The 25570-nt window shown below is 58.5% G+C and overlaps 1 protein-coding gene across 1 annotated transcript in view; it reads left to right on the top strand.

Annotated features, from left to right (window-relative positions):
• The window catches only part of SYTL3 (synaptotagmin like 3), a 64297-nt gene that overhangs the window by 37653 nt on the left and 1074 nt on the right, over positions 1-25570 (top strand). Inside the window, exons 7-14 of the mRNA XM_056126148.1 lie at positions 1588-1718; positions 6488-6622; positions 14281-14459; positions 17358-17460; positions 21832-22002; positions 23042-23150; positions 24140-24242; positions 25276-25481. Coding sequence (XP_055982123.1) covers positions 1588-1718; positions 6488-6622; positions 14281-14459; positions 17358-17460; positions 21832-22002; positions 23042-23150; positions 24140-24242; positions 25276-25481 — 1137 coding nt within the window. The remainder of the gene's footprint in view (positions 1-1587; positions 1719-6487; positions 6623-14280; positions 14460-17357; positions 17461-21831; positions 22003-23041; positions 23151-24139; positions 24243-25275; positions 25482-25570) is intronic.

The following is a 25570-nucleotide window of genomic DNA, read 5'->3' as shown; positions in this document are numbered from 1 at the left end:
CGGCTCAGGGCGCGTCGGGCACCTGTTTCTCTTGGTGACTTTTGCCACCTGGTCCCTAGAGAAGCATCACCCGGGATGGTGGGGGCAGCTGGAGAGCGGGACACTGACCACTGGCTGCCACGACCCCAGCCCCGGGGGGTTCTCCCGGCCCCTTCCCTGGGCCATGCCACGAGATTTCAGGCCAGGCCACTGCGGGTGAGGGAGGGGCAACCAGGTGTAGTGCACGACCCCTCCTCTCCCCCAGACTGCCAGCCCTGAGCCCCCACCCGGCCCCAGGAGCTTCTCGTGGCCCCCTTAAGGATGTGAGAGGAGGGGCTGGTACTGGCGTGGGGTGAGAGTGGGGCCCTGAGGGGACAGCCCATCTGGGGCTCACCTGCCCTCTCCAGTGGGGACGCCGGGGAACCCTCTGCCGGGGGCTTCCCAGAGCTGGGGTGGGGGGTGCCCCACAGTCTGGCTGGGGAACTTGAAAACAGTGTCGAGGCCCGGCCCAGGAGGAGACGGTTCAACACTGCCCAGGGCGGGGTGGGGGGGGCGCATCAAACGCCCCTGGACTTTGGGGTACAGTCATGGTCTCTGGAGAGACGGGTGAGCCCAGAGATGCCCTGAGCAGCACACTCAGGAGAGCTGGGTACCACCGAGGGCATCTCCAGGGCAGGTCGGGAGACAGGGGTGCCTAGAGGGGCCACATACATGGGGGTGGGGGGGTCGAGGCTGCTACCCAGGAGGGGTGAAGCCCACAGACTCCAGAGGCGGAGCTGGGAAGAGCCAAGCTGGAGCCTGGCGCAGGGCTGCGGGGGAGCAGCTCAGGCAGGGCTCACAGGAGAAGACTGGGGACAAATCAACAGTGCGGGCCAGAAAGGTGGCTCAGGGGTTAGGGCACTTGCCTTGATGTGGTTGACCTGCTGCCATGTAGGGCCCTGCCAGGACTCCCTGAGCACAGAGCCAGGAGTCAGCCCTGAACACGGCTGTGTGCGGCCCACAGATACACACAAACTTGAATTTTGTCTGTTTCTTTTTCACTTCTCTAAACAAGGCTCCTAGGAGGGTTGACCTGATGGCCGTGGTCACCTGCTAGCCCACGAGAGGTCAGGAGTGGCAGGAGACCCCCCAGAGTAGGGAGCAGGTCCGAGGCGGCGGTTTGGGGGCGAGACCGGCTCTGACGGGGTCCTGTCTGGGTGGGGTGGGTCCTTCCTTCTCCTTCACCCCTGGAACTGTCCCACCTCGTACTCCAAACCCAGAGACGAGAGTCCAGGTCTGCAGGATCTGAAGCTTATAGTCGAGGGGTCCCCAAATCCGCTGTCACCTCCCTCCAAGGGCTCCAGAGAGATGGTGGGTGGGAGTCTAAGAACTTGGGTGGGAGTCAGTCGGGCTACTACACGCCCAAGACACAGGCATCAGACACAGAACACCCCTGCCCAGAGCTGCTGTCCTCCTGCCGTCTCCGGGGGTTCTCCTGGTGCACCCCACTCTGCCTTGGACTTGCTGTGCCAGCCCCTCGGGGGTCCCCCTGGGCCTGGGGAGGCTCCACGCCCCAGCAGACACCTACAATCCATGCCCTCATCACCCCTGTGTGTGTTTGTTTTCTAGAACTCTCCAAGTCCCAGAATGACATGACCTCTGAGAAGCATCTTGGAGCCGCCTGCCTGGGGCACAGTGTGGGCACGCCAGAGCGCCGGAGTCAGTCGGACACGGCCATCGCTGCCGCCGCCACCGCCAGGGTACCCACGGCCGCCTGCTGCCACATCCCTCCATAGCTCTGGGCTCAGGGCAGAGCCCGCGGGGGAGTGTGGCCTGTGGGAATGTCATGGGCAGCTCTGGGAGGGAGCCTGGATGGGAGGGTTGTTCCCAGCTGCTGATCTCTAGCGACTGCCCCAGGGAGCTCCTGGCAGGGGCCACGGCCAGGCCAGGGTCCCACAGCCTGGGGGAAGATGGGAGAAGCACACAGAGCGGGACTGCGTGATCCTTATTCTCTGAGCACTGTCCTCTGAGCACCTCAGCCCTGGGAGGGAGCCCTGAGCGCACCCAGGAGTGCCTGACGCCTCCGCCCCCACATGGAACCCGTCTCTGTTTCGGGTCAGACAGTGCAGTGGGTGAGGTGCTCGCCTTGCTTGAGCCCAAGTCCTTGGGCACTGCTAGCTGGGTCTGGTCCTACACTCTCCGGACAGACACGGCCCATTAACCCCAGGGGCCGGGCGTGCGGTGCCCCCTGCTGGAATCTGACAGAGACAGGATGTGGGAATCGCATCCCGTTGGCTCAGGTGGGCCAACCTGCCACTAAGGAGGCCTGTGGGCAAGGCTGCCCATGTCCCCGGGAAGGAGGCTGGGGGCCGCATGGGGGGCCACAGGCTGGCAGGAAGAAGTCGAGTTTGACCCAGAACCCTGGGTGCTGGTCCCCTGATCTAACCTGGTTGTGGACGGTCCTTCTGGGTTGTGGTGGTTTTCTCTGGACAGGCTGCCCTGCTGGGCCTGGGTGCACAGGCTCGGGCTGTCATTCCCGGGGTCCTCTGCTGCCCACTGCCTCAGGCATACCCTTCCTGGGCCAGGAAGGTAGAGGCTACCGATTGGGGGACCCAGGGCTCTTCTGAACCCCCCTAACCGCCACCCGAGACCCCAAGGCCTCCAAATGGCCATGTGGTCATGTCAGGATTATTTCTGGGTGAGCAGTGTTCACACTGGGCCAGACTCGATAGTGGACACGTTTAGCCTCATACCACCCAGGGAGGCGGGTCCACATTTGGTTCCGGGTCACCTGTGGAGGCCCCGGAAGGCCCAACCCTGCCCATGGAGCCAGAGAGTGACTGTGGACAGGCCTGGTCTGGAGGCTGCAGGCTGTGGCCATGTCTGTGTGTGTCTGCGAGTCGCCCGTGCGTGTAGCTTCAAGGTGGGTCCTGGGAGGGAGCATTTGGGAGGCTCTCGGGTGGGCAGGGCTGCAGGGGCCCCCAGCAACCAGGGCACGGGCAATGCAGCTGGGAATCTGGAAATGCCCGAGGGAGCCCCCACTGGCTCCTCAGGGCCAAGTGGCACCATCTGTACCCACAGCCGCGGTGCCCAGGCAGGCAGGGGCCCTGCTTTGGAAGTGCTCCCTCCCCTTGACTTCTCCTCGGGGGCTGAGCCCAGATGCAGGGGGAGTGCGGGTGTCTGAGCACCACCTGGGCACTGGGCACCCCCACACTGGGCAGTGAGGGCCAGGGAAGAGGCCGGCACCCCATGGCTACTCGTGAGCTCTGAGGCCCATGCAGGGCCCTTCCCAAGCAGAGTCCTCGCAGATCTTTGTGGTCCCACCTTTCAAAGAGCCACAGGAAGGGCCAGGGAGATGCCGTGGGCAGTGCTTGCCTCGCTTGTGACCAGCCTGGGTTCAAGCCCCAGTACCACAGATGGTCCCCCAATTCCACCAGGGATCACTCCTGACCACAGAGCCAGAAACAGCCTCTGAGCACCGTAGGGTCTGAGAGAGCCCCAGTCCCGTGAAGGCTGTGCGGCTGCCGTCCCCAGGAAGGACGACACGGGCACAGAGAGGGCCCCGGGTGCTGTGGCTCAGGATGGCACGGCCAGACGGAGCGTCCTGAGCCCTGAAGGAGAGGCGGGGAGGGGGCAGGCCTGTGTGTCCTTGGCACTGGGATGTGTAGTTGCTGCCATGGGAAGTTGAGGCAAGGTAATGCTGATGGTGTCTGTGGACCTGTGGCCTTGTATTACCTGTGGTGGATTCGTGGCACCGTCCCTGCCCTGCTGCTGGCCCAGGGGGTGAGGCTCCACCCCAGACAGCAGGATTCCCAGGGCCTGGCTAAGAACCCATGCCCAAGGATGCCACACTCTCGTGGCCACTGCCACGCTCCTGATGGTGCCACCTTACTTGAGAGGTGGTTGTTCTTCTTTAAAACATTACGAACATGGCTGCGACAGTGTCGGTGTCTGAGGCACAGATGTGGGTGACGGCAGCCCACCCCCGGACGTGGCTACCCTAGGGATCAGCTTAGCCCCTGTTCCTGGGGCACGGGCCGGCCTGGCAGGATCCATAAATGCTATTATAATGACGGGGCGGGCAGAGAGAGCCCTTAAATAGGACATTTGCCTGGCCATGAGCACCCACGCCCTCGCAGGTCAGCGCCAGAGATGACACGCATGACTGCCCTGGGGCCCTAAGGGGCGCCTGGACTACAGGGCTTCCACAGGGGGACACCCTCTTTGCAGGGGCCTGCACCAAGGCCCAGACATGTGGGTGGAGCTCTTAAAGCCACAGGTGGCCGAGAGCTGGGGCCCCTCCCTTGCCGGGTCTCCAGGCACTTCCCCTGAGCTGGTTTCTGAAATGGCTCAAGCAGAGATTACCCCCCACTGCATCCAGTGATGCCCGTGGCTGCCTGGGACTTCCTGGGCCTCTCCCGGGTCTGGTGGCACCTGTCATTAGCCTCATGTGGATGACAAGGGCCCTCGACGATGCAGCAGTTAAGCAGGAAGGACGGGGCAGGGTGCTGAGGGGAGAGGCCCTCCCAGTGGCCAGGGCTCAGACCCCAGCGCGACGGGCAGCCTCCCCGCCCCTTACAGGACCTGCCCGTACCTGCTCCCCTGCCTGCATCACCTCTGAGCTGAGCGGAGGAGGAGGAGGAGGAGGAGGAGGAGGAGGAGGAGGAGGAGGAGGAGGAGGAGGAGGAGGAGGAAGAAGAAGCCACGGGGTCGGACCCTCAGTCCATGGGGACATGCAGCTGGTCCTTCTGCGGGCTGGGCCAGTGGGTGCCTTGTATGTGGGCGGGCCTTGATTTAATCTCTCATGCCACATGTCCTCTGCCCCCCTGAGCACTGCCAGGGAGAGCCCTGAAAGCCCCACCTGCCCTGCCGGCTCCTGGAATCCATCCGTCTCTGTGCCCTCTCTGGCCCTTGTGTCTGCAGCCCCACCCACCGACCCACCTGGCTTGGAGCCCCAGAAATGCCTGGGACTGGGGGCTGCCCTCTCGGCTCCCCTCCCCTGTCCCTGTCACTCTGCAGCAGCCGCCCTTTCCCTCGGTCCTGTGGTCAGGGGGGAGTGGGTGGCTCTGCTATGGAGTGCTCAGGAATGGAGACTCAGGAGGAGGAGGAAGAAGAGGAGGGACAGGGAGGAGGGAGAGAGGAGGAGGAAGGAGGAAGAGGGAAGGAGGAAGAAGGGAGAAAGATGAAGGGGGAGGAGAGAGGGGAGGAGGGGGAGGGGAGGGAGTGATAGTGGGAGGGATGGGGAGGGAGAGGAAGGGATGACCCGGAGGAATCCTTTCTTCCACAGGGCCCCCGGGAGATGGGGCTCACCTCGGGCTGAACATGGGTGTGCAGTGGCGCGGGGTCCCCAGGGCTGCTGCCAGCCCGGTCTCACGCAGAGACCCTCCCGCAACCCTCTCTCTGCCCCGGCGTGGGCCCGTCGCTCCCTACCACATAGCAGCTGGCACTTGAAATGGATTTGATTTGATTCGAGGCTCTGGGAAATTTGATATAGATATAGCCACGTGCGCCCCTGGGGTCCAGGGGTCCAGCCCACAGGAGCAAGGACATTTCATAGAGAACAGGGGGAAGGGTTCTCCCTTTTCTGGACCACACCCCATGGTGCTCAGGGCTCACTCCTGGCTCTGTGCTCAGGGCTCACTCCCAACTCTGCTCAGGGTTCACTCCCCGCTCTGTGCTCAAGGCTGACTCCCAGCTCTGTGCTCAAGGCTGACTCCCGGCTATGTGCTCAGGGCTCACTCCCGACTCTCTGCTCAGGGCTCACTCCCGGTTCTGTGCTCAGAGATCTCTCCCGGCTCTGTGCTCAGGGCTCACTCTTGGTGGTGCTCAGGGCTGACTACGGGCTCTGTGCTCAGAGGTCACTCCTGGTGGTGCTGAGGGGCCCTGTGAGATTCCGGGGACTAACCCCAGGCTGGCCTCATGCAAGGCAATCGCCCTGCCTGCTGCCAATAGCCCTGGTCCCGCTTTTTCTTCTTTTCATGTCCACACCACGGCCAAATCTCTCCCTGGAGTGTGTGTTCTATTTCCTTTGACCAGATGCCAGGGCTCTGATGAAAGCCTGCACGCGATCTTCAACTTCTCTAAGGCCTTTACTCGTCCATAAGGGCCCCAGATGGGCTGGAGTGATAGCACAGCAGTAGGGCGTTTGCCTTGCACGCGGCCAATTGGGGCGACCCGAGTTCGATTCCTCCGCCCCTCTCGGAGAGCCCGGCAAGCTACCGAGAGTATTTGATATGCCAGACACAGTAACAACAAAGTCTCCAATGGAGACGTTACTGGGCCCGCTCGAGCAAATCGATGAACCACGGGAGGACAGTGAAAGGGCCCCAGATATCCCCATTCAATGATGCCTCAGTCCTGACTGTGGCTGTCTGGGGGGCCGGGGGTGTGCGGGCACAGTCACGAGAACCAAGTGTGCCTCTGAGCACCCAGAAGTCGGCACGCTCCTCCGTCAGGCTTTGGGGACTCTCTCTGCCATCCCTCCACGCGCTCTGCCATCGCCGCTACTAACTGTGTGGTTCCTTCCCAGAAGGGCAGCGCGCCGGACCTCCTGAAGCCCCCCGACCCCGAGGGTCCCAGGCGCCCCAGCTGCCCTGCTCTGAAGCTGCATGATCTCCCCCGCGGCCCAGAGCCTGACACTTCGCTCATAGGAAGCTCAAGACATGTGAGTGGCATGGGACGCAGGTCCCGGGGACTGTGGGTGTGGACTGGGGGTCAAGGCGGGAGGTGGCCGGGGTCTGCTGGGCCCTCTATGCTGAGGACAGGGCTGCAGGAAATGTTCCGTCCCCGGGAACTGATTTTTCTTTCTCTCGGGACCTGCCTTTACAACAAAGTCACATGTACACAAGAGTAACCCATCACGGAAGAACTGTGTCTTAGGAGGAAGAGTTTTCCATGCTGAAGTCTCATAGAACTTTCCCTGTGAGTTATTTCTGTGTCCTGCCTCCCCCCTCAGTCAGCCCATATTTGCTGCTCAAATATTTTACAAGTTTAGCGTCAGTGTATGAGACTAAACTCCAGCTCGATTGTTGGTTCAGAATGGGGCAAGGTAGAGGTTGAGATTTAATTTTTTTTTTTTTTTTTGCCTATGGATATTCAGTTATTCCAGCATCATTCAAAAACTGAGAGCTGGAGAGACTGCACAGCAGGTAGGGCGTTTGCCTTGCATGTGGCCGATCCTGGTTCGATTCCCAGCATCCCATATGGTCCCCTGAGCACTGCCAGGAGAAACTCCTGAGTGCAGAGCCAGGAGGAACCCCTGTGCATCACCAGGTGTGACCCTAAGCCCACCAGGAATAATTCCTGAATGCAGGACCCAGGAGTAACCCCTGAGCATTGCTGGCTGTGGCCCCCAAACAGAAGTTCAAATTGGTGCAGAGACATAGTATAGAGGTTGAGGTGCTCACCTGCTCGCCCCAGACCTTGGTTGGACTCTTGGCCCACAAACAGTCCCCGGAGCCCCATGAGGGGTGACTTATTCAGCACAGAGCAAGGAATAAGCCCTGGGCACAGCCAGACGTGGCGTCCAGAACAATTATAGAAAGGCTCTCATTTCCCCCATTGAGATCTGGTTTTGGTGGGACTTGGGGGACCATGTGGGGTGTCGGGGATTGAACACAGGTCAGCCACGTGCAAGGCAAGCACCCGACTCACGGAACTGTCTCTCCAGCACCCACATTGAGTTTTGTGTCTTTCTAGACAACCATTGGCCATACCTGGGGGGTCATTCTTTGGGTTCTTTGATCTGTCTACCCTCAGACAGATCGCGCTGATGGACTTTGTGGGCTGTCGCGTGTCAAGGGTTCGGCCTTGGCCCTGCTTTTGCCAGTTGCTCTGTGATGCTTCCCGGAGTGTGTTTGTAGTGAGGTCAGCTTGTGCCTTCATCTGTTTATTCGGAAACGCTTCACTGAACGTGAACTTGAGCACCTAAGATTGTGGCATATTGGATAAAGGAGCTTTGGGGGCGGCTCAACCCCAGTCAGAGCTTTTAGGTCATTAAATGATGGAGACAGTCACCAAAGCCTGAGCCTCAGTGTCTCAAGGAAACTCACGGCAGCGCTGCTCTTTCCAGAAACTTCTGGCTTGGGGAGCGGCTGAAGGCACCAAACCAGGGGCGGGTGACAGGAAGGACTCAACTGCTAAGCTCAGCCTCTCTGTGCTTTTAGAACATCACCGGGGGGCCTGGGACCATCCCCTCTTCCCCCCTCTCTCCTAGGACACCCCTTCTTTCTCTCTACCCCCCTCCTCCTCTTCTCTTGCCTTTGGGAAACGCTGTTGTGAGGGTGGGTGCTGGGGACTCGCTTGCAGGGGAGACACAGTTTATAGGCAGGTTATCGGGGCAGTTTATATTCTGGGAGTTCGGAAGGGCAGAAGCTCTGCAGAACACATCTCCAGGCTGCTCCAGAACATTCCAACCAAGGGCTGGCCCATGGGAGACACCTCCCAAGGGACCCTCCCAGTCCCCAGCTAGCCCTTGCCTAGACGGCCTTTCAAGCTCTGTGATTGGGGGTCGCTCCTGCTGGTGCTCAGGGGACCATGCAGTGCCAGGGAACAGGCTGGGGTCCCCTGTGCACCAGGCAAACTCCCTGCCGCCGCATTCTCTCGTACGAATGTGTTAAGTATCGCCTAAGGAAATCACAGGAAATTCTCTTGCTCTCCAGAGATTTCTCACATTTTTTTCTAAGACTGTGTAAGTGCTTCTGTCAGACTATCCAATTGTGTAAATATTTATAAATATATTTCAATGATCACAATTTCATTAAAAACACAAACGCTTGGGCCAGAGTGATAGTACAGCAGACAGGGTGTTTGCCTTGCGGTAGCAGACCCTGGTCCGATCCCCAGTATGTTTCCCTGCCTGCCAGGAGTGATCCCTGAGCACAGAGCCAGGAGCAAGCCCTGAGCACAGCTGGGTGAGGCCCAACCCTCCACCCCAAATTTAAGATTAAACACACACACACACACACACACACACACACAGATACAGCTTAGAGATATTTCAAATGGTGGGGGTCCAAGTTGGGGACCTGGACTCAAGCTTCAGCTCTGGGGGGGCCCTGGGCTCTGTAGGATGTGGGGACCAAGCACACCAGCCCATGCCAGGCTGAGCTCTGCTGGGCTCTGCCAGACCCTGAGCACTGTGAGGTGGGGCCCTGTGGAAACAACCGTCCAGCTCAGCACTGATGGGGCGTGGCTGACACTGAACGGGAGGAGGGGCCGGGCATTGGCCACACGGCAAAGATTGGCCTTTGGAGGTGTTCCCTTGCTGGCAACAAGACCTGTCCTCAGAAATTACCTTTCAAAATTATCTTTTTGGCAGGACGGGGTGGGGGGGATGGGGTGGGAGGGCTACTGGGATCAGTGGTGGTGGAAAATGGGCACTGGTGGAGGGATGGGTACCCGATCATTGTATAACTGAAACCCAAGCACAAAAAATCGTAAGTCTACAACTGTACCTCATGGTGTTTCACTAATAATAATTTAAAAAATATATTTTTTAAATTTTTTAAAAAATTTTATTGAATCACCATGAGATACAGTTATAAGCTTTCATGATTGAGTTTCAGTCACACAATGATCAAACACCCCTCCCTCCACCAGTGCACATTCCCCACCACCAATGTCCTCAGTATCCCTCCCCTTCCTTTCCCACCCTCCCCTGCCTCCATGGCAGACAATTTCCCCCATACTCTCTCTGTCTCTACTTTTGGGCATCATGGTTTGCAATACAGTTACTGAGAGGCCATCATGTACGGTCCTTTATCTACTTTCAGCACACATCTCCCATCCCGACCAATCCCTCCAACCTTCATTTTCTTAGCGATCCCTTCTTATTCCAGCTGCCTTCTTCCTCCTCGCCTCTCCCCCTGCCCCGCCCCCCATGAGTCTACTGTCCTTCAGTGTCAGTCTCGTGTTATGTTAGCAAAATTATCTTTCAAGATCCCTGAGTGTAGGTTACCTCAGAGCCAGGAGTAAACCCTGAGCACCACTGGGTATGGTCCCCAAAACAAAATTGAAAACTCCTATTAACGTTTCTTATTTTCCCTTCTGTTTTGTTTCTGTTTTAATATATATAATTTATTATATATATATATATATATATATATATATATATACTCAAAGGAGGGGCCAGAGAGATAGTACAGTGGTTAGAGTACTTTCTTTGCATGCTGCCAATCTGGGTTGAATCTCTGTCATCCCATATGATCCCCTGAGCACTGCCAGGAGTGATTCCTGAGTGCAGAGCCAGGAGTAGCCCCTGAGCATCGCTGGGTGTGGCCCAACCCCTGCCCCCCCAAAATTCCCCAAAGGAATACATTTATGTCAGCATCTGCCCAGAGCTAACATCTTCCATGTGGGGGCACACGTGAACCCCAGCTTGGGGTGGGTGGCACTCAGCAGTAGAGCATGTGCCTGGCAGAGGGGAGGCCTTGGCACCGAAACACACACAACGGGCAGGAGGTAGGAGAGTGGGTAGGAATCACCCCAGAAGTCAAGCTCTGTTGGCCAGGCTGCTTCCGGTACATAACAAATGGTGGCTGTGGCCTGTTGGTGAGGCGCTGGGCCGCTCCTAAGTCAGGAGCCGCTCGAAGCAGGACACAGCGCTCAGGAATGTTTCAACACCCCCCACCCACCTCCCAGTTTCCTGCATATTTCTGAGCTTTTCTGGCCTTGCTCCTTTTTAAGGCGGGTCTGACCACTTCCCATGGGAATGTGCTTGCATTAAAAACACACTCACATCTGGACGAGCAGGTTCCAGAAACATCCCCCTAGTGGGATGATGTTGAGGGGGAGATGAATGATATTTTGGGGGTGTTGAAAGAACTCACACTGCTCCTACCCGCACGGGTGGATTTTTTTCTTTTAAGTTGCTATCGAAGCAGGTAAGTTTCCTGAGTATATGCATGAAGCATGGCTCTCCAACTCAGGCAGTGAACTGACCTATTTGCTAGGGAACACACACACACACACACATGCACACACATGCACACATACACATGCGCACACACACACATACACACATATACACACACATGCACACATGCACGCACACACACATGCACACACAAGCACACACACACACACACACACACACACACACACACACGATAAAGCCACCAGAACCACAGGGATGTAACTGGCCGTAGGAAGAACAGGAGTGAGAGGAGGTCGGGGAGCATCTTGGATCCTGGTTATTTTTCAAACCGAGCTGGGGTGGTCTAGGGATTGGCACCTCTCAGGGATTTATTCACTGTAACGCTCTGTGATGTGTAATTTTGTTTAAGTTTTGGGCCACATCTAGTGGTGCTCAGGGCTTACTCCTGGCGGGGCTCAGGGGAACCATGATATGTTCCCTTTAAAAAGACCTTTTGCACTTAAAGGAAACGGAAAAATAGGAGAAGGAAAGAAGGGGGCGGGGGGGGAGAGAGAGAGAGAGAGAGAGAGAGAGAGAGAGAATGCTCAAAGGACCAGCACTCACAGCACTCAGGCTCTGTGTGTGGGAAGCCCAAGTTTACCCCCCCCCACCTGTCTCCTGAGCACTGCTGGGAGCACTCCCTACACAGCGCTGAGTCTGAAGTAGCCCCTAGGTGCGCTGAATGTGGCCCCAAAACAAAGGAGAGGAGGAACAGAGAAAATGATTCTTTCCCTTGGAAAGTGCAGCCATACTGTGTGGTATCCTCAAAGGAGACAGATTGACCTGCAGCGGCGTGTCCTGTGTACAGAGGAAGCTTCCTCGGGGCACCAAGCCTTACACTCAGGGGCCCCTTTGCCTGGCAGCGACCGTGGAAGCAGACCCGCCTTAGGGACACGGCATCAGGGGCTGCTCTGCCTGGCTAAGACGCTGCGGCCCCTCTCTCCCCAGACCCCTGCCTCTCTCCCTGGGACCTTCTTTCCAGGGGCAGGATTGGGATGGTAGAGCCGGGCCTGAGGCCGTCTCCTAGCTCGCCACTCTCGAAGAACACCAAGTTGTGAGTCATCGTTGGCCCCGAAGTGATCTGGGCTGGTCACCGGGCGGAGTCACTCTCTTTGGTCACCCGCTGGAGTCGCTCTCCTTGTGTCGTCGTGGGCTGAGACTGACTTTTCTCCCGAGTTGAAAGCAACGACAGTGCAGGTGCCCGGGAGGACCCGGGTCATCGGGGAGGAATGTGGCTGCTCCCACGTTATCGGGGGCATCTCTCCCGGGAGTAGCGGCAGGACTTGGTGGCCACTTGACGGCCCCCGTGTCGGCGTGGACTCCGGCTGCTGTGGCCTCTCCGTGTCTGCTTACAAAGCAGGACGTGAGTGACCGCAGGCCATGCGAGGGCCGCCCTGCCCAGGCATGTGCGGGGAGCCTGCGGCCACGTTCTCGTGACCTGCTGGGGCCACCGGACAGTGGGCCCCGTGGCCGCAGGGCAGGACAGGGCTTCGTCTGTTCCATTGCACCCCTTGTGCCTGAGGGGCTCTCTCAGCCAGCAGCAGGCACAGGAATCTGGGGGCCCCACTTACCCAGGGGTCCCGGGTGAGAGGGAGACGGGGGTTGCATCTTCCTTGAGGGAACGTATCTTGCTTCCGTCACACTGGGCGGGGCGAATGCTTCTCACTGATGGATGGATTATTGAGGTGACACAGTTTACATTAGTGTTAATGTTTATGCTCTGGGCACACAATGGCTGTACCACACCCAGCGCCCGAGGCCCCGTATCTCCCCACCCCAGTGCCCAGCCCTCCTCACGCACCCCTCCCCTGCACCCTGCCTGCCTCCCAAACCCCAGACCCGCTGACCTCCGTTCCGAGGGTCGCGTCTAAGGCTTTGTATTGAATGGGGGCGGTTTCCGGTCTGTCGCTTTGTCTCTTTAGAGCCCGTCGAGGAGTGACGTCACCCGGGTTAGACTTTTCCCCCCTGACTTACTTCCCCTCGGGCTCGCTCCATCCCCGTGGGACACAGGGCAAAGTTCCTTCTTCTCTCGAGGCCAGCTTCTTCTCTCAGGGGGCACCTCTGCTGAAAGCGTTTCTTAGCTGCTTGGCCCACCAGCACTGCCAGCCCCAACCGGCCTCTTGGCCTCTCTTCCAGCCCCACAGGGGATGCAGAAGGACACCCCTCTCCTTCCTGGACCCGCTTCCTGTCACAGGAGTGCCCCTGACTGACCTGGCGCTCCTGGGCCATTTTGAGCCTCAGTTTCCCCTTCGCGGAGAAATGAGTGTGACATAAGGGAGCCGGGCTCCGCCCTTGTGCAGCCCCCCCAAGGAACAGCCCGGAGTCAGGGGGCCCGTCAGCACCCCATTACCCCCACCCCATCCCTACGGCAGCAACTTCTCTCCTCACTCTGTCTCTTGCGTGTTCACACCCCTGGATTTAAAAATGGGGTTACTCTCTCACCCAGGGGGGGAGGGGGTGGCTGTGTCTGTTCTTATGGGGCTGGAGGAGTGGGAGTGGGCGTTTGTGACCTTCACTCAGCCCGGGGACCGCTGCTGGGATCGTTCTTTTTCTCTTCTCTCTCCTTCCTCCCGCTCTCTCCCCATCCTCTCTGTCTCTCTCACTCTCACTCTCTGTCTCTGTCTCTATCTCTGCCTCTGAATGGCACTGGGTTTCCCTTTCCCTCCGACTCCGGGCAGATTTCCCAGGCTAGTTCATGTCTTTGAGGCCGCACCCCCCCCCCCCCACCCGTGCTCGTACCCCTTTGTCCTCTCGCCAGCAACCAGGGTTCTTGCTTCCAGTGAGATTGTGTTTTCTTGCACATTTCTGGCTTAGTTTCTGAAACTTTGTCCATTTTCTCACCATCACCCCGGGACTCAGAGGTTCGTTTTTCCATCTCTGTTTGACACGGTTGATCGTTCGCTGTGTCGAGTCTCCCAGACCCACCCTGGGGACCCCAGTCCCAGTGCCCAGTCCTCAGCATTCCCTCCTTCTGCCTGGATGCTGCTTGCCTTCTGGAGACTTCTGTCCGATACAGACCCAGGCACTAAGTCACTGTGGGGCAGAGGAGAGTGCCACCCCGAGTGTGGGCAGGGAAGAGTGCCGCCCTGTCACTGGGCAGAGGAGAGTGTCACCCCGACATTGGGCAGAGGAGAGTGCCACCCTGACTGCAAGGTCCATGGGACCTTCAGGGATGCCCTCACTTCCGCCAGGCAGAGCAAGGTGGCAGCTGACTTCGCAAGCTGCAGTGCTCCGTCAGTGCTGCCTGAGGGGGCATCGTGCATGCCATGAATTTGAGCTTCTTTGGCATCTTAAAAACAGAACTGCAAACACACAAACACAAAAAGCTGCACCAAAAACAAAGCTAAACAAAACCCAACCCGCTAAACTACCTGTGAAACACTTCGCTCTCTTGTTCTTGGTTTCAGGGGAGTTTAATCAGCATCAACAGCACCTGTACAGAGATGGGGAATTTTGACAACGCTAATGTCACCGGAGAGATTGAATTTGCCCTTCGTTACTGCTTCGAAACTCACTCTTTAGAAGTCTGTATCAAGGCCTGCAAGAACCTTGCCTATGGGGAGGAAAAGAAGAAAAAATGCAATCCGTAAGTTTCTAAATCTTGACACCAGTGATGGATTTATTGGTTCCGAGACCTAGGTGGAGAAATACAGACCCAAGAATGAGCAAAGCCACAGGAAGCAATGAAGAACCGAAAGTGTCTTAGGAACAACTAAGTGGTAGTGATCCCAGACGAGCAGGGGTAAGGTGATTCCAGCAGTGAGACAGGGGTGAGGTGATTGCAACAGTGAGGCAGGGGTGAGGTGATTGCAACAGCGAGGCAGGGCTGAGGTGATGCCAACAACAAGTAGGGGTGAGGTGATTCCAACACTGATGCAGGGGTGAGGTGATTGCAACAGTGGGCAGGGGTGAGGTGATTCCAACAACAAGCAGGGATGAGGTGATTCCAGCAGTGAGGCAGGGGTGAGGTGATTCCAACAACAAGGAGGGGTGAGGTGATTCCAACAGCAATGCAGGGGTGAGGCGATTGTAACAATGGGCAGGGGTAAAGTGATTGCAACAGCGAGGCAGGGGTGAGGTGGTGCCAACAACAAGTAGTGGTTGAGGTGATTCCAACATTGATGCAGGAGTGAGGTGATTGCAACAGTGGGCAGGGGTGAGGTGATGCCAACAACAAGTAGGGGTGAGGTGATTCCAACATTGATGCAGGGGTGAGGTGATTCCAACAACAAGCAGGGGTGAGGTGATTCCAACAACAAGCAGGGATGAGGTGATTGCAACAGTGAGGCAGGGGTGAGGTGATTCCAACACTGATGCAGGGGTGAGGTGATTGCAACAGTGGGCAGGGGTGAGGTGATTCCAACAACAAGCAGGGATGAGGTGATTCCAGCAGTGAGGCAGGGGTGAGGTGATTCCAACAACAAGGAGGGGTGAGGTGATTCCAACAGCAATGCAGGGGTGAGGCGATTGCAACAATGGGCAGGGGTAAAGTGATTGCAACAGCGAGGCAGGGGTGAGGTGGTGCCAACAACAAGTAGTGGTTGAGGTGATTCCAACATTGATGCAGGGGTGAGGTGATTCCAACAACAAGCAGGGGTGAGGTGATTCCAACAACAAGCAGGGATGAGGTGATTGCAACAGTGAGGCAGGGGTGAGGTGATTCCAGCAGTGAGACAGGGGTGAGGCTGCGCAAGCAGCTTTGCAGAGAAGAATCAAAAGCCCAGACTCAGACCAACACACACACTTAGTTGAGTGGTCCAGAAGCACAGACTAATGCCAAGACAAGGATAGAAAGAGGAAAATGCCAAGTCTGGGGCCTGGGAGATAATACAGTGACTCTGTGCAGAGCTGAGCACACACCTGGCCCAGGTTCGATTCCTGGCACTCCGTGGTCCTCTGAGCATCGCCAGGGCCAGCCCCGGAGGCCTCCGGCACTGCGGGGCCCGAGCAGCACCAGCTCTTGCTTTGCCTGAGAACTGCTGGCAGGGCCCCTGGACCTCCTGAGCACTGCTTAGGAGCACCCCCCAAACCTGAAATCAATGATGTAAGAAACTTTTGAGAAAAATGAAGTGTGGGTTCTATTATGTAGACCTATAAAGGGAGAAAGAGCGAATGAGAGCGAGCATAAATGGTCGTATCAGGAATGAAGGAAGAGACAGACTTCTCTACGGAAAGTCGATTCTAAAGAGCAGGAAGGGAAGCGTGAAGCCGACACTGAACAACTGAGACGAAGGTTCCCTGAGGGATCGAGCTAGCTCAGGGCGGGAGCACAGGCTTTGCACACTGGGGGCCTGCACTAGGTCCCTGAGTGTAGCCAGGAGAGACTCTGGAGCACTGAGCCAGTGTGGCCCCAAACAAGAGCAAAGACAGAAAATAGGGGTCACAGCAATAATATAGAAGCGGGGCGCTTCCTTGCATGCTGCCGACCTGGTTCACTCCTCAGCGTATTCTTTGTGCCCCCCCAAGTCTGCCAGGATTAATCCCTGATTGCAGAGCCAGGAGTAGTGAGCCCTGAGCACTCCCGGTGTGCCCCAAACACACACATGCACACACACACACATACACACACACAAACACACACACACACGTGCAACTGCCTGGCTTATGTGAGGTCCCATACCTGGTTCTGCAGACCCCCACCCAGCAGCACCCGGGGCGGTTCTGGTGGCCCCCACTCCCCCCAGTAATGATGAAGCAGCAAGGATAGTGGAAGTGCTGGTCTGCAGATGCGGGCACTGCTGCTAGGTGTCTGCATGACACGGGGCTGTGTGTCCTGCCACGGAAGCTCTGGACCCTGGAGCTGGCCCAGGCCCAGACCTGGTCAGCCCCGTGCAAAGCAAATGTCCTCCTAGTGTACAGTCACTCAGGCTCCCGGAAGCTCCTTCCTGCTTTATTCCTGTGTGGTCGCTGTTGGGCCAGGGCCAGTCAGTGACCAGTGAGGAACCGGAGGCCGTGAGTCAAGCAGTTTCCAGAAGTCTTGACCGGAAGGAGAAGGAGGCCGAGGCCGAAGGTTCCTGGGCATGTGGGCACCGTGAGCTCTGTGGCTGTTGGGCAGGACCTGGGCAGGGGTCACAGCTACCCAGGATGGGGGAGGAAGGGGAGCCTAGTGGAGGGCCAGCCTAGATCAGGAGAAGGTGCGGGGGGTGTGCCCATGCCCATGACCCCGACCTCAGTGCTCATGAGAGAGGCTTTGAGGCTCTAGCAGGGAAGCAAGTGTGAGCAGTGTCTTGGGGGCCTTGGGGAGCACTGAAAGTCAGTAAGGAGGACCCGCGGCCCCGGCTCCCAGCTCGGGAGACCTGAGTGTGGCCCCCGCCCAGCTGGGGCCCGGGAGGCAGTCTCCAGCATGGCACCAGGAGACCTGGGCTCGCACCCCAGGAGCTTCCCAGAGGACCACCAAGGCGTGTCACCATCCCCCTCAACCACGCCCAGGAAGTGCTGTCCGGGTCCCTCCTGCCACCCACCCTCCCCTCTTGTGTCCCCCCAGGTACGTGAAGACCTACTTGCTGCCCGACAGGTCCTCGCAGGGAAAGCGCAAGACCCGGGTCCAGAGGAACACGGTGAACCCCGCCTTCCAGGAGTCCCTGCAGGTACTGGCCATGGGAGCCCTGGGCCGTCCCCCACCCCCGCTGGACCCTGGCCAGAGTCCAGTGCCCGGACTCTTGAGTCAGTGAAATCCAGGCACAGATGCCCTCGAGGTCCACGGTGTGGCCAATGAGTGCCTGGGAAGTGGATGTCCACTGTGGTGTGTCCAGTGGGAGGGTAGAGTCCGAGGGCCCAGCAGGGCGGGTGAATGATTCCCCACCCCAGTGGGGCCACCCAGGGGCTTGCATGGGGGGGTGCCCAGGGAGCTGTGCATAGAACGATCCCCTGTCCCCCAGCTTCCCAGTCCCCAATGCTCCCCGGCCTCAACAGCTGGCAAAACCAGGTGGCATGTTGTTTGATGAAAAAGCATTGTTCACTTTATAGGAGTATTTTTAAAAAAATTTTTATTAGTGAAACACCATGAGGTACAGTTGTAGACTAACACATTTTTGTGCTTGGGTTTCAGTTATACAATGATCGAGTCCCCATCTCTCCACCAGTGCCCATTCTCCACCACCACCAGTCCCAGTATCCCTCCCACCCCCATCCCCCCCGGCCCACCCTGCCTCTGTGGCAGGGCATTCCCTTTTGTTATCTCTCTGTAGGAGTACTTTTTAGAGAACGCTAAGAAGCCCTAAGAAGTAGGATGGGGGGATCCGGGGTGGGGGGTGTCGGAGTGCGGTGTGGCCGGCACCTGGTGCCTGGAGGCGGGGAGAGGTGACCAGATGCTGAGGGCTGTGCATCAGGGAGGAGACGGGATGGCACTGGGGGAGGCCACGTTGGGCAGGAGCACAGAGGGGCCGGCCTGTTCGCACGTAGCCGATAGCGGGCAGAGTCTCTGCACCCGCCCGGCTTTTCCTGCTCCCTGAGCGAGCTCTGGGGGTCCTTCCTCACCTTTGGGAGAACCGAGACTCTGAGATGACTATTTTTATTTCATTTAATTTATTTGGGCTGGAGCCATAGCACAGCGGGTAGGGCGTTTGCCTTGCACGTGGTTGACCCAGTTTTGATTCCTCCGCCCCTCTCGGAGAGCCTGGCAAGCTACTGAGAGTGTCCCACCCGCAGGGCAAAGCCTGGCAAGCTCCCCGAGACATTATTCAAAATGCCAAAAACAGAAACAAACAACAAATCTCTCAATGGAGATGTGACTGGTGGCCGCTCTGGAGCAAATCCATGAACAATGGGAGGACAGTGCTCCAGCTTATTTATGTGTTTTTTGAGTCACCGTGAGATACAGAGTTACAAAGCTGATCATGGTTGGGTTTCAGTCATTTCTTGTTCCAACACCCGACCCTCCTCCAGTGCACATTTCCCAGCACCAGTGACCCCAGGTGCCCTCCTGCCGCCCACCCCCGTCTGCCTCTATGACAGGGGCTTTCCTTCTCTCTTCCTTTCCCTCCCTCTCCCTCCCTCCCTCTCTCTGTCTCTCTCTCTCCCTCCCTTGCTCCCTTCCTCCCCCTTTTCTCTCTTTCCTACCCTCCCACTCTCTCTCTCCCCCTCTCTCTCCTTCCCTTCCTCCCCCTCTTCTCTCTCTCCCATCCTCCCTCCCCCCCCTCTTCTCTCTTTCTCTCCCTCCCTCCCTGTCTCTGTCTCTGTCTCTGTCTCTTTCTCTGTCTCTCTCTGTCTCTGTCTCTCTCTCTCTCTCTCTTCCCCCTGTGGGACGTTATGGAGAAACACAGTTTTGATTTGGTTTTGGAGTTATGCCCGACTCTGCTCAGGGATCACTCCAGGTGGGGGGTGGGGGGTGGGGGACTCCACATGGTGCCACTGGGGAGCAAACGGGGCCAGTGACACACCAAGTGCCCGACCTGCTGCACCGTCTCTCCAAAGCAGAACAGTTCTCAGTGTCCGGGACTTCGCCGTCCCCGCTGAAAGTCTGTGGCTACCTGTCTCCTGATGTGGTTTGGCTGCCGTGGACGGGGCCGTTGTAGGCACAAACCACTGGCACGGTCTTCAAAGGCTCTGGCACGTTTTGGCAAAAAAATTTTTTCTTGGGGAGCACACCTGGTGCTCAGGATTTACTCCTGCTCTGGATCAGAAATTACCTCTGGCAGTGCTCGGGGGACTAGATGGGACGTCGGGATCAAACCTGGGTTGGCCACGTGCAAGGGGAAGGCCCTCGGCACGGTGCTATGGCTCCAGCTCCAACTTGCTGGAAGAATTTGAGAAGCCACACCCCCTCGCACGTTTTTGTCAGGGGTGGTGCCGTTGACAGAACCCCGTGTTCCTTCCAGGCACTGTGTATATTGTGGAATGGTGCCTCTCATTAACATCTGTTATCCATACAGTCACACATTTCTCTGTGTGGAACCTTAGACACACAGTTTAGAGATTAAATTGGCCTCTGAAATGGCTTATCAGACGTTTAACGAAGCCCTTTTTTTTCCCACAGAGAGGCAGGCACTTAAGTTTTATGGAATAAAACAGAGACAAGAATTCACTATGCAAGGGAAATACTTGATTTGAATGTTCAAGCATAAGCTGTCTCTGTCTGTCTGTTTGTTCCCATTTAGAATGCGCACAGAATTTCGAAGGGATCACCTGAGATTCTTCTCCATAGCTTTTCTCTAACATATTTTGAGTATTTGTGGGGGGTTGGGGGGACTTACATGAGATCAACGTTGTTGACATAGCTGAAGGGTGCGGTACCTGCCCTGCCCATACCTTCTCCTTCACAGACCTCACAGAAGGCGGGAGAGAGGAGATGGAGAAGCCAGAGTGATCATTAAGCATTCTGGGCTGGGAGGCCAGAGCGATAGTCCAGCCGGGACGGCATTTGCCTTTCACAGGCCGACCCGAGTTCGATCCCTACCATCCCATATGATCCTCCAAGCACTGCCCGGAGTGATTCCTGAGCGCAGAGTCATTGCTGGGTGTGACCCAAAAAGAAAAAAAAAAATTCTGGGCTGGGGTGGGCCACGGGTGATCCTACTCAGGTAAAGGGCTTGTAGGCCTGCAGCTGATCGGGTTTGAGCCCTGGACTAGAGATAGGACAGTGGGTCAGGTGATTCCTTGCAGTGACCAACCCCGTTTGGCTCCCAGAGCACTGTCAGGGGTCACTCTCGAGCCAGGAACAGCCCCTGAGCACTGCTGGGCATGGCCTCACCCCAGCAAGGCTCCTGTACTGCCAGCATTTCCCATTTCACATGTGGAAGGCACACGGGCCGTCTGTACACCTGGGGAAGGTACCAGGTGAGATTCCAGAACCATCTTGTGCCGCTTCTGAGAGAAGGCCAAGCTGAAGTTCTAGAAACAACCTTTCACGTTTCCTGAGCAACACGCTCTTGGGATATTTGCATCCTACTTGAAAAATATTCTGAGGGGGGGTTTGGTGCTGGGGTTGGGGAGGTGAGGTCTGGGTGGGCTGGGTGAGACTCTGTCTATCAAGGACTCGGCATGGATGGTGCCAACCCAAAGCCCAAGGCAGGGCCTGGAGTGGTGGAAACAGGACTTGTCCCTGAGTGGGCAGGAATCACTGGGTCTTGCAGAGTCGCCCACAGACAGACCGCAGGAAAGTTGCAAAGTGATCCTGGATGTGGGGGTACCGGGGCACCCCAGAGACCATCTGACGGGGCTTAGCTGACCGGGCATGTGGCCAAGACGGTGGATTTAGAATGAAAGACGGAGGGAGGAAGCAGGGTGGATTCAGGCATGAGCACCTAAAAAACCCACTGAGGCCACATGACAACGTGGGACCCTATGGCAGGTGTCATCCTGGTGGGGGCCACGGGCCCCCTGCATGTCTGGAGACAGTGTTAGGGGATGTCTGAGGAGCAGAGCCAGCCCAGGGCTGCCTGCCAAGCCCCCCAGCCTGTTTAGAACCCCTGACCTTCCCGCTGGGAGATAGGAAGGAGCAGGCCCTGGACTCGAACCCGAGCAAGCAGGACTGGGGCAGCCTTGACAGCCGCCTTGGCCCAGCCTCAGTTTCCCCACTAGTACGGTGGGGCCTGACCACCCGCTCTCCTGAAGCAGCTGCTGAAGGGCAGAGAGTCTGAGGGCAGAGGGGTCTGTAACTTGTCACCATGAGCAGGGACGAGAGGCTGAGGCTCCGCTGTGTCCCTGAATGTGGCCTGGCCGGTGGGTCTTATGCACACAGTGGCCTCGTCTCTCCGGTGGGGTCAGAGACCCCCGTGGCTTCGAGGAAGGGCGGGGCTGGGGAGCTGTGTTTGCCCACCCATGCAAACAAGGGCCCTAAACTACTTTTTGTACCTTTCGAAGCTCAAATTCTCGCATTCCGCTTGGGCCAAGTGTGGCCGGACACGGTGCTGGCCACACACAGAGCCGAGGGGGGACAGGTCTGCGTGATTTCCAGCAGACCCTCCCCCCTTACTCTCGGAACCTGCGGGGCCCAGCTGACGCCTCCCTCTCCTCCGCAGTACCAGGTGCCGCCGGGCCAGCTGAGCGCCCGGCAGCTGCAGGTGTCCGTGTGGCACCTGGGCACGCTGTCCCGGAGGGTGTTTCTCGGAGAGGTGACCCTTCCCCTGGCCTCGTGGGACTTTGAAGACAGTGCCGCCTGCTCCTTCCGCTGCTACCCGCTCAGGGCCAAGGTGACGTGAGGTCTGGGGTCCCCACGCGGAGCGCACAGGGCCTCTCGGGGCGGGCTGAGCTGGATGGAATCGTCGTGCTCCTGCAGGTGGCCCCGGAAGGGGCGTCCCTGAGCAGGCTCAGGGCTGGGCTTCCCCGGTGGGGTTTGCTATTGTCCAGTGGCCCTCGGTGTCCCCTACCAAGGGGCACCCCGGGTGGCTCTGGAATCTTCTCGGCTGGAGCTCAGGACTCAGCCCCAGCTGCTCACCATCGTGCCCGAGTTTCGGATCCCCAACTGTGGAGAGACCCAGTCCACACACGATCAAGCAGAAGCAGACGAACTTTATTGCTAGCTCAAGCTAGGGTCCGAGTCTCATCCAACGCAGAGGAGCCTTGACAAGGACCCCCAACTCCAAACCACAAGCGGTTTATACAGGGTTCGGAGTTGAGAAGCAAGTTATATCCTGGTCTAATTTTAGCGTCGGCCCGATTACAACAGTGGCCAGCCATTAGGCAATGGTTAGTAACGGTTTCTAAGGAGGGTACAGCGACCCTTCATGACTGGCCAGACCCAACTGCCCAATTCCTTATCTTGGCGCATTGCTCAACTGGGAGTTTACCAGCAACTGCAAGTCCTGTTCCAGGAAACAGAAACTGAGGCCTAGCTAAGAAGTAATGTTGGCTGCAGCCTGTCATGGCATCACACTCACACTCACCCTCACTCTGGCAGGGCAGCGGCGGGGTCGTGTCTGCCGCGGGGAGCATGGGGGTGCCCCGGCCCCAGGGACAGGGGCAGATCAAGCCAGAGCCTGGACGCACAGGGCAGCGAGGGTCCGCATGCTTGGTCCCGGTCCCTCCCCGCTCGGGCTGTGTCCAGGCTTCCTTGATGCCTCTCAGGAAGGTGCCTCGGAGCCCCTTGGGCTTCCTGTGTCCTCTACTGGGTGGGCACCAGGTGGTGGGGCCCAGGAGTCGTCCCTCCCCAACCAGTTCCCACAGGGCTGAGCAGAGCCCAGCAGTTTCCGGGTCCCGCGGCTCCTGCCTCAGTGCTCGTCTCGTACCCAGGCCGAGCCATGTGGAGACAGCTCCGGCCCTGCGAACCACGGGGAACTTGCCGTCCGTGCCAAGCTGGTCCTCCCGGCGTGGCCTGGAAGACCTCCCGGGGCTGACGAAGGTGGGTGAGCTCAGCACGAAGGACCACTGTCACCATGTCACGGCCCCAGAGCCTGACGTGGCGGCAGCGGGGATGGGGGCAGGTTCTGCTTTGGGGCCAGACCTGGTGGGTGGGCGGGGCAGGGAGACTGTGGGGGACGCTCCTCCTGACTCTGGTGCCCAGGAGGGAACCGTCTCTGGCCTCTCACCACCTCTCATGTATTTTTTTGTTTTGTTTTGTTTTGCTTTTTGGGTCACACCCAGCAATGCACAGGAGTTACTTCTGGCTCTGCACTCAGGAATCACTCCTGGCGGTGCTCGGGGGACCACATGGGATGCTGGGAATCGAACCCGAGTTGGCCTCGTGCAAGGCAAACGCCCTACCCGCTGTGCTTTTGCTCCAGCCCAGCCCTCGCGTGTTTAGCAGCTCTAACCAGGAGCCGGGCTCCTCCCTTCACCCCCAGGCCTCTCAGAGGGGAAGGGAGTGACCCCAAGGTCGCTCCCTCTCCCTGGGAAGCAGCCTTGAAGGCCGGGCGCTGGCCTCAGGGGGCCCAGTCCATGCATGTCCTTGGGGGTCTCCCCAGGTTCAGCTCACTGAGTAAACGTGGGTGTGTGGAAAGGCTGGGGTGGGGAGCACGGCGGGGAGGACTCCACCCTCAGGAGCTGCTCCCCCCAGATCTGGATGGGGAAGCTCTGCCCAAGTTCGGTGTTGCCAGGAGGCCTTTGCTGACTCTGGACCCCCGGCATGGGGCTGGGGGCCCCGAGTCCCCCCAAACCGGCCACCACTGGGCTGCCACGTCTCTACCCTGGGCTTCTCTGTGCCACCCCTGCTCATGGTTCCACCCAAGCAGCCTCCTGTCCTCCTCCAGCATTGCCGGGCTGGCCAGGCCTGCGGAGGGTGGGGGAGGGGTGGGCAGTGATGTCACGGGGGGGGGGGCGGGGGGAAGGCATGCTCTCAGGGGCTGGGGGAGTTGCAGTGCGCGTGGAGGGCCAATCTGGTTTCCCTTGCAGAGCCCGACCCATCGGCCCGGGGCGGCCAGCTCTGCTTGGTGGTGCTGGGCGCCAGGAACCTGCCTGCACGCTCCGACGGCACCTTGAACTCCTTCGTGAGGGGGTACGTATGGCCCGTGGCCCGGTGCTGCTCGCTCAGGTCTACGCTGACCCAGGCTTCATGCTCCCTCCAGGGGAGGTGGCGACCGTTTCGAGCTCCTGTCAGCGTCCAGGCAAAACCCAACAAAACGCTGACTTCCAAGAGTTCCTGAGACCGGGTGGGCAGAGGCTGCAGGCCGACGGGAGTCTTCGAGCCCCGGGTGTGGGAGGCAGCATGGCCTGGGAAACGTGCCGCTAGCCCCCCACCTGCACTACTGCTCAGACTCCGGATGCCACAGTGCTCTGGGTGCGAGGGGGGGGTGTCTGTGAGCCCCCCAGACAGTTTTCATGGGGAAGAGTTCAATACAAGGGCCCGTGGGGCGCTGTTGCTGGCTCCTGCCCCCAGGGGTGCTCAGGAGGGCGACTGCAGGCCCAGCTCCCTTCCTGAGCTGCCCACACTTCACAGAGGAAAGCAAACACGTTTTGGGGCACCCTGAGGTGCCAACTCCCTGCTAGAACTGTTCGGGGGAGGGGGGGAAATGGAGCCAGGCCGAGTGGGCTCCCTGCCCCTGTGCCTTGAATGACCGGGATGAGTGAGACCGGGGCTGGTTCAGGGCCCTACTCAGCTCCAGTGGCAGAGGCTGGGGCCACGTGTCCTGGGAGTCTAAGTGGTGGACACACAATCCAGCTGGAAGAAAAATTCGGCCTAAAAATAAAGGGGGGGCTGGAGCGATAGCACAGCGGGTAGGGCGTTTGCCTTGCATGTGGCCAACCCCGGTTCGATTCCCGGCATCCCATAGGGTCCCCTGAGCACTGCCAGGAGTGATTCCTGAGTGCAGAGCCAGGAGGAACCCCGGTGCATTGCCAGATGTGATCCAAAAAGAAAGAAAAAAAAAGAAAAAAGAAAAATTCTACCTGTCCTCAGAGGACCACGGGGCAATGCCACGACTCCCGTCCGTATGCTTGGTGTGTGGCTTCTTCCTCTGCGACCCAGCTGGCAGCTGCCCACGGGGCCGGGGCCACAGGCGCGTGTCATGGGCCTCTCGTTCCACCCACAGCTGCCTTACCCTGCCCGACCAGCAGCGGCTGAGGCTCAAGTCCCCGGTGCTGAGGAAGCAGGCCTGTCCCCAGTGGAAGCACTCCTTCGTGTTCAACGGGCTGACCACCGCCCAGCTGCGGCAGTCCAGCCTGGAGCTTACTGTCTGGGACCAGGCGGCCTTCGGGCTGAGCGACCGCCTGCTGGGACGCGCCAGGCTGGGTTCTAGTAAGTTCTGTGCTGCGCAGCTGTGCGGCTCCCAGGGGGCCCCGTGGACAGGACCCACTGCTCCCGGGGAACTGGGCGCCACAGGTCTA

The sequence above is a fragment of the Sorex fumeus genome, unplaced genomic scaffold (assembly GCF_029834395.1).
Source record: "Sorex fumeus unplaced genomic scaffold, SorFum_2.1 ptg000061l, whole genome shotgun sequence".
NCBI classification, from domain to species: domain Eukaryota; kingdom Metazoa; phylum Chordata; class Mammalia; order Eulipotyphla; family Soricidae; genus Sorex; species Sorex fumeus.
This window is presented reverse-complemented; position numbering and strand designations above follow the sequence as displayed.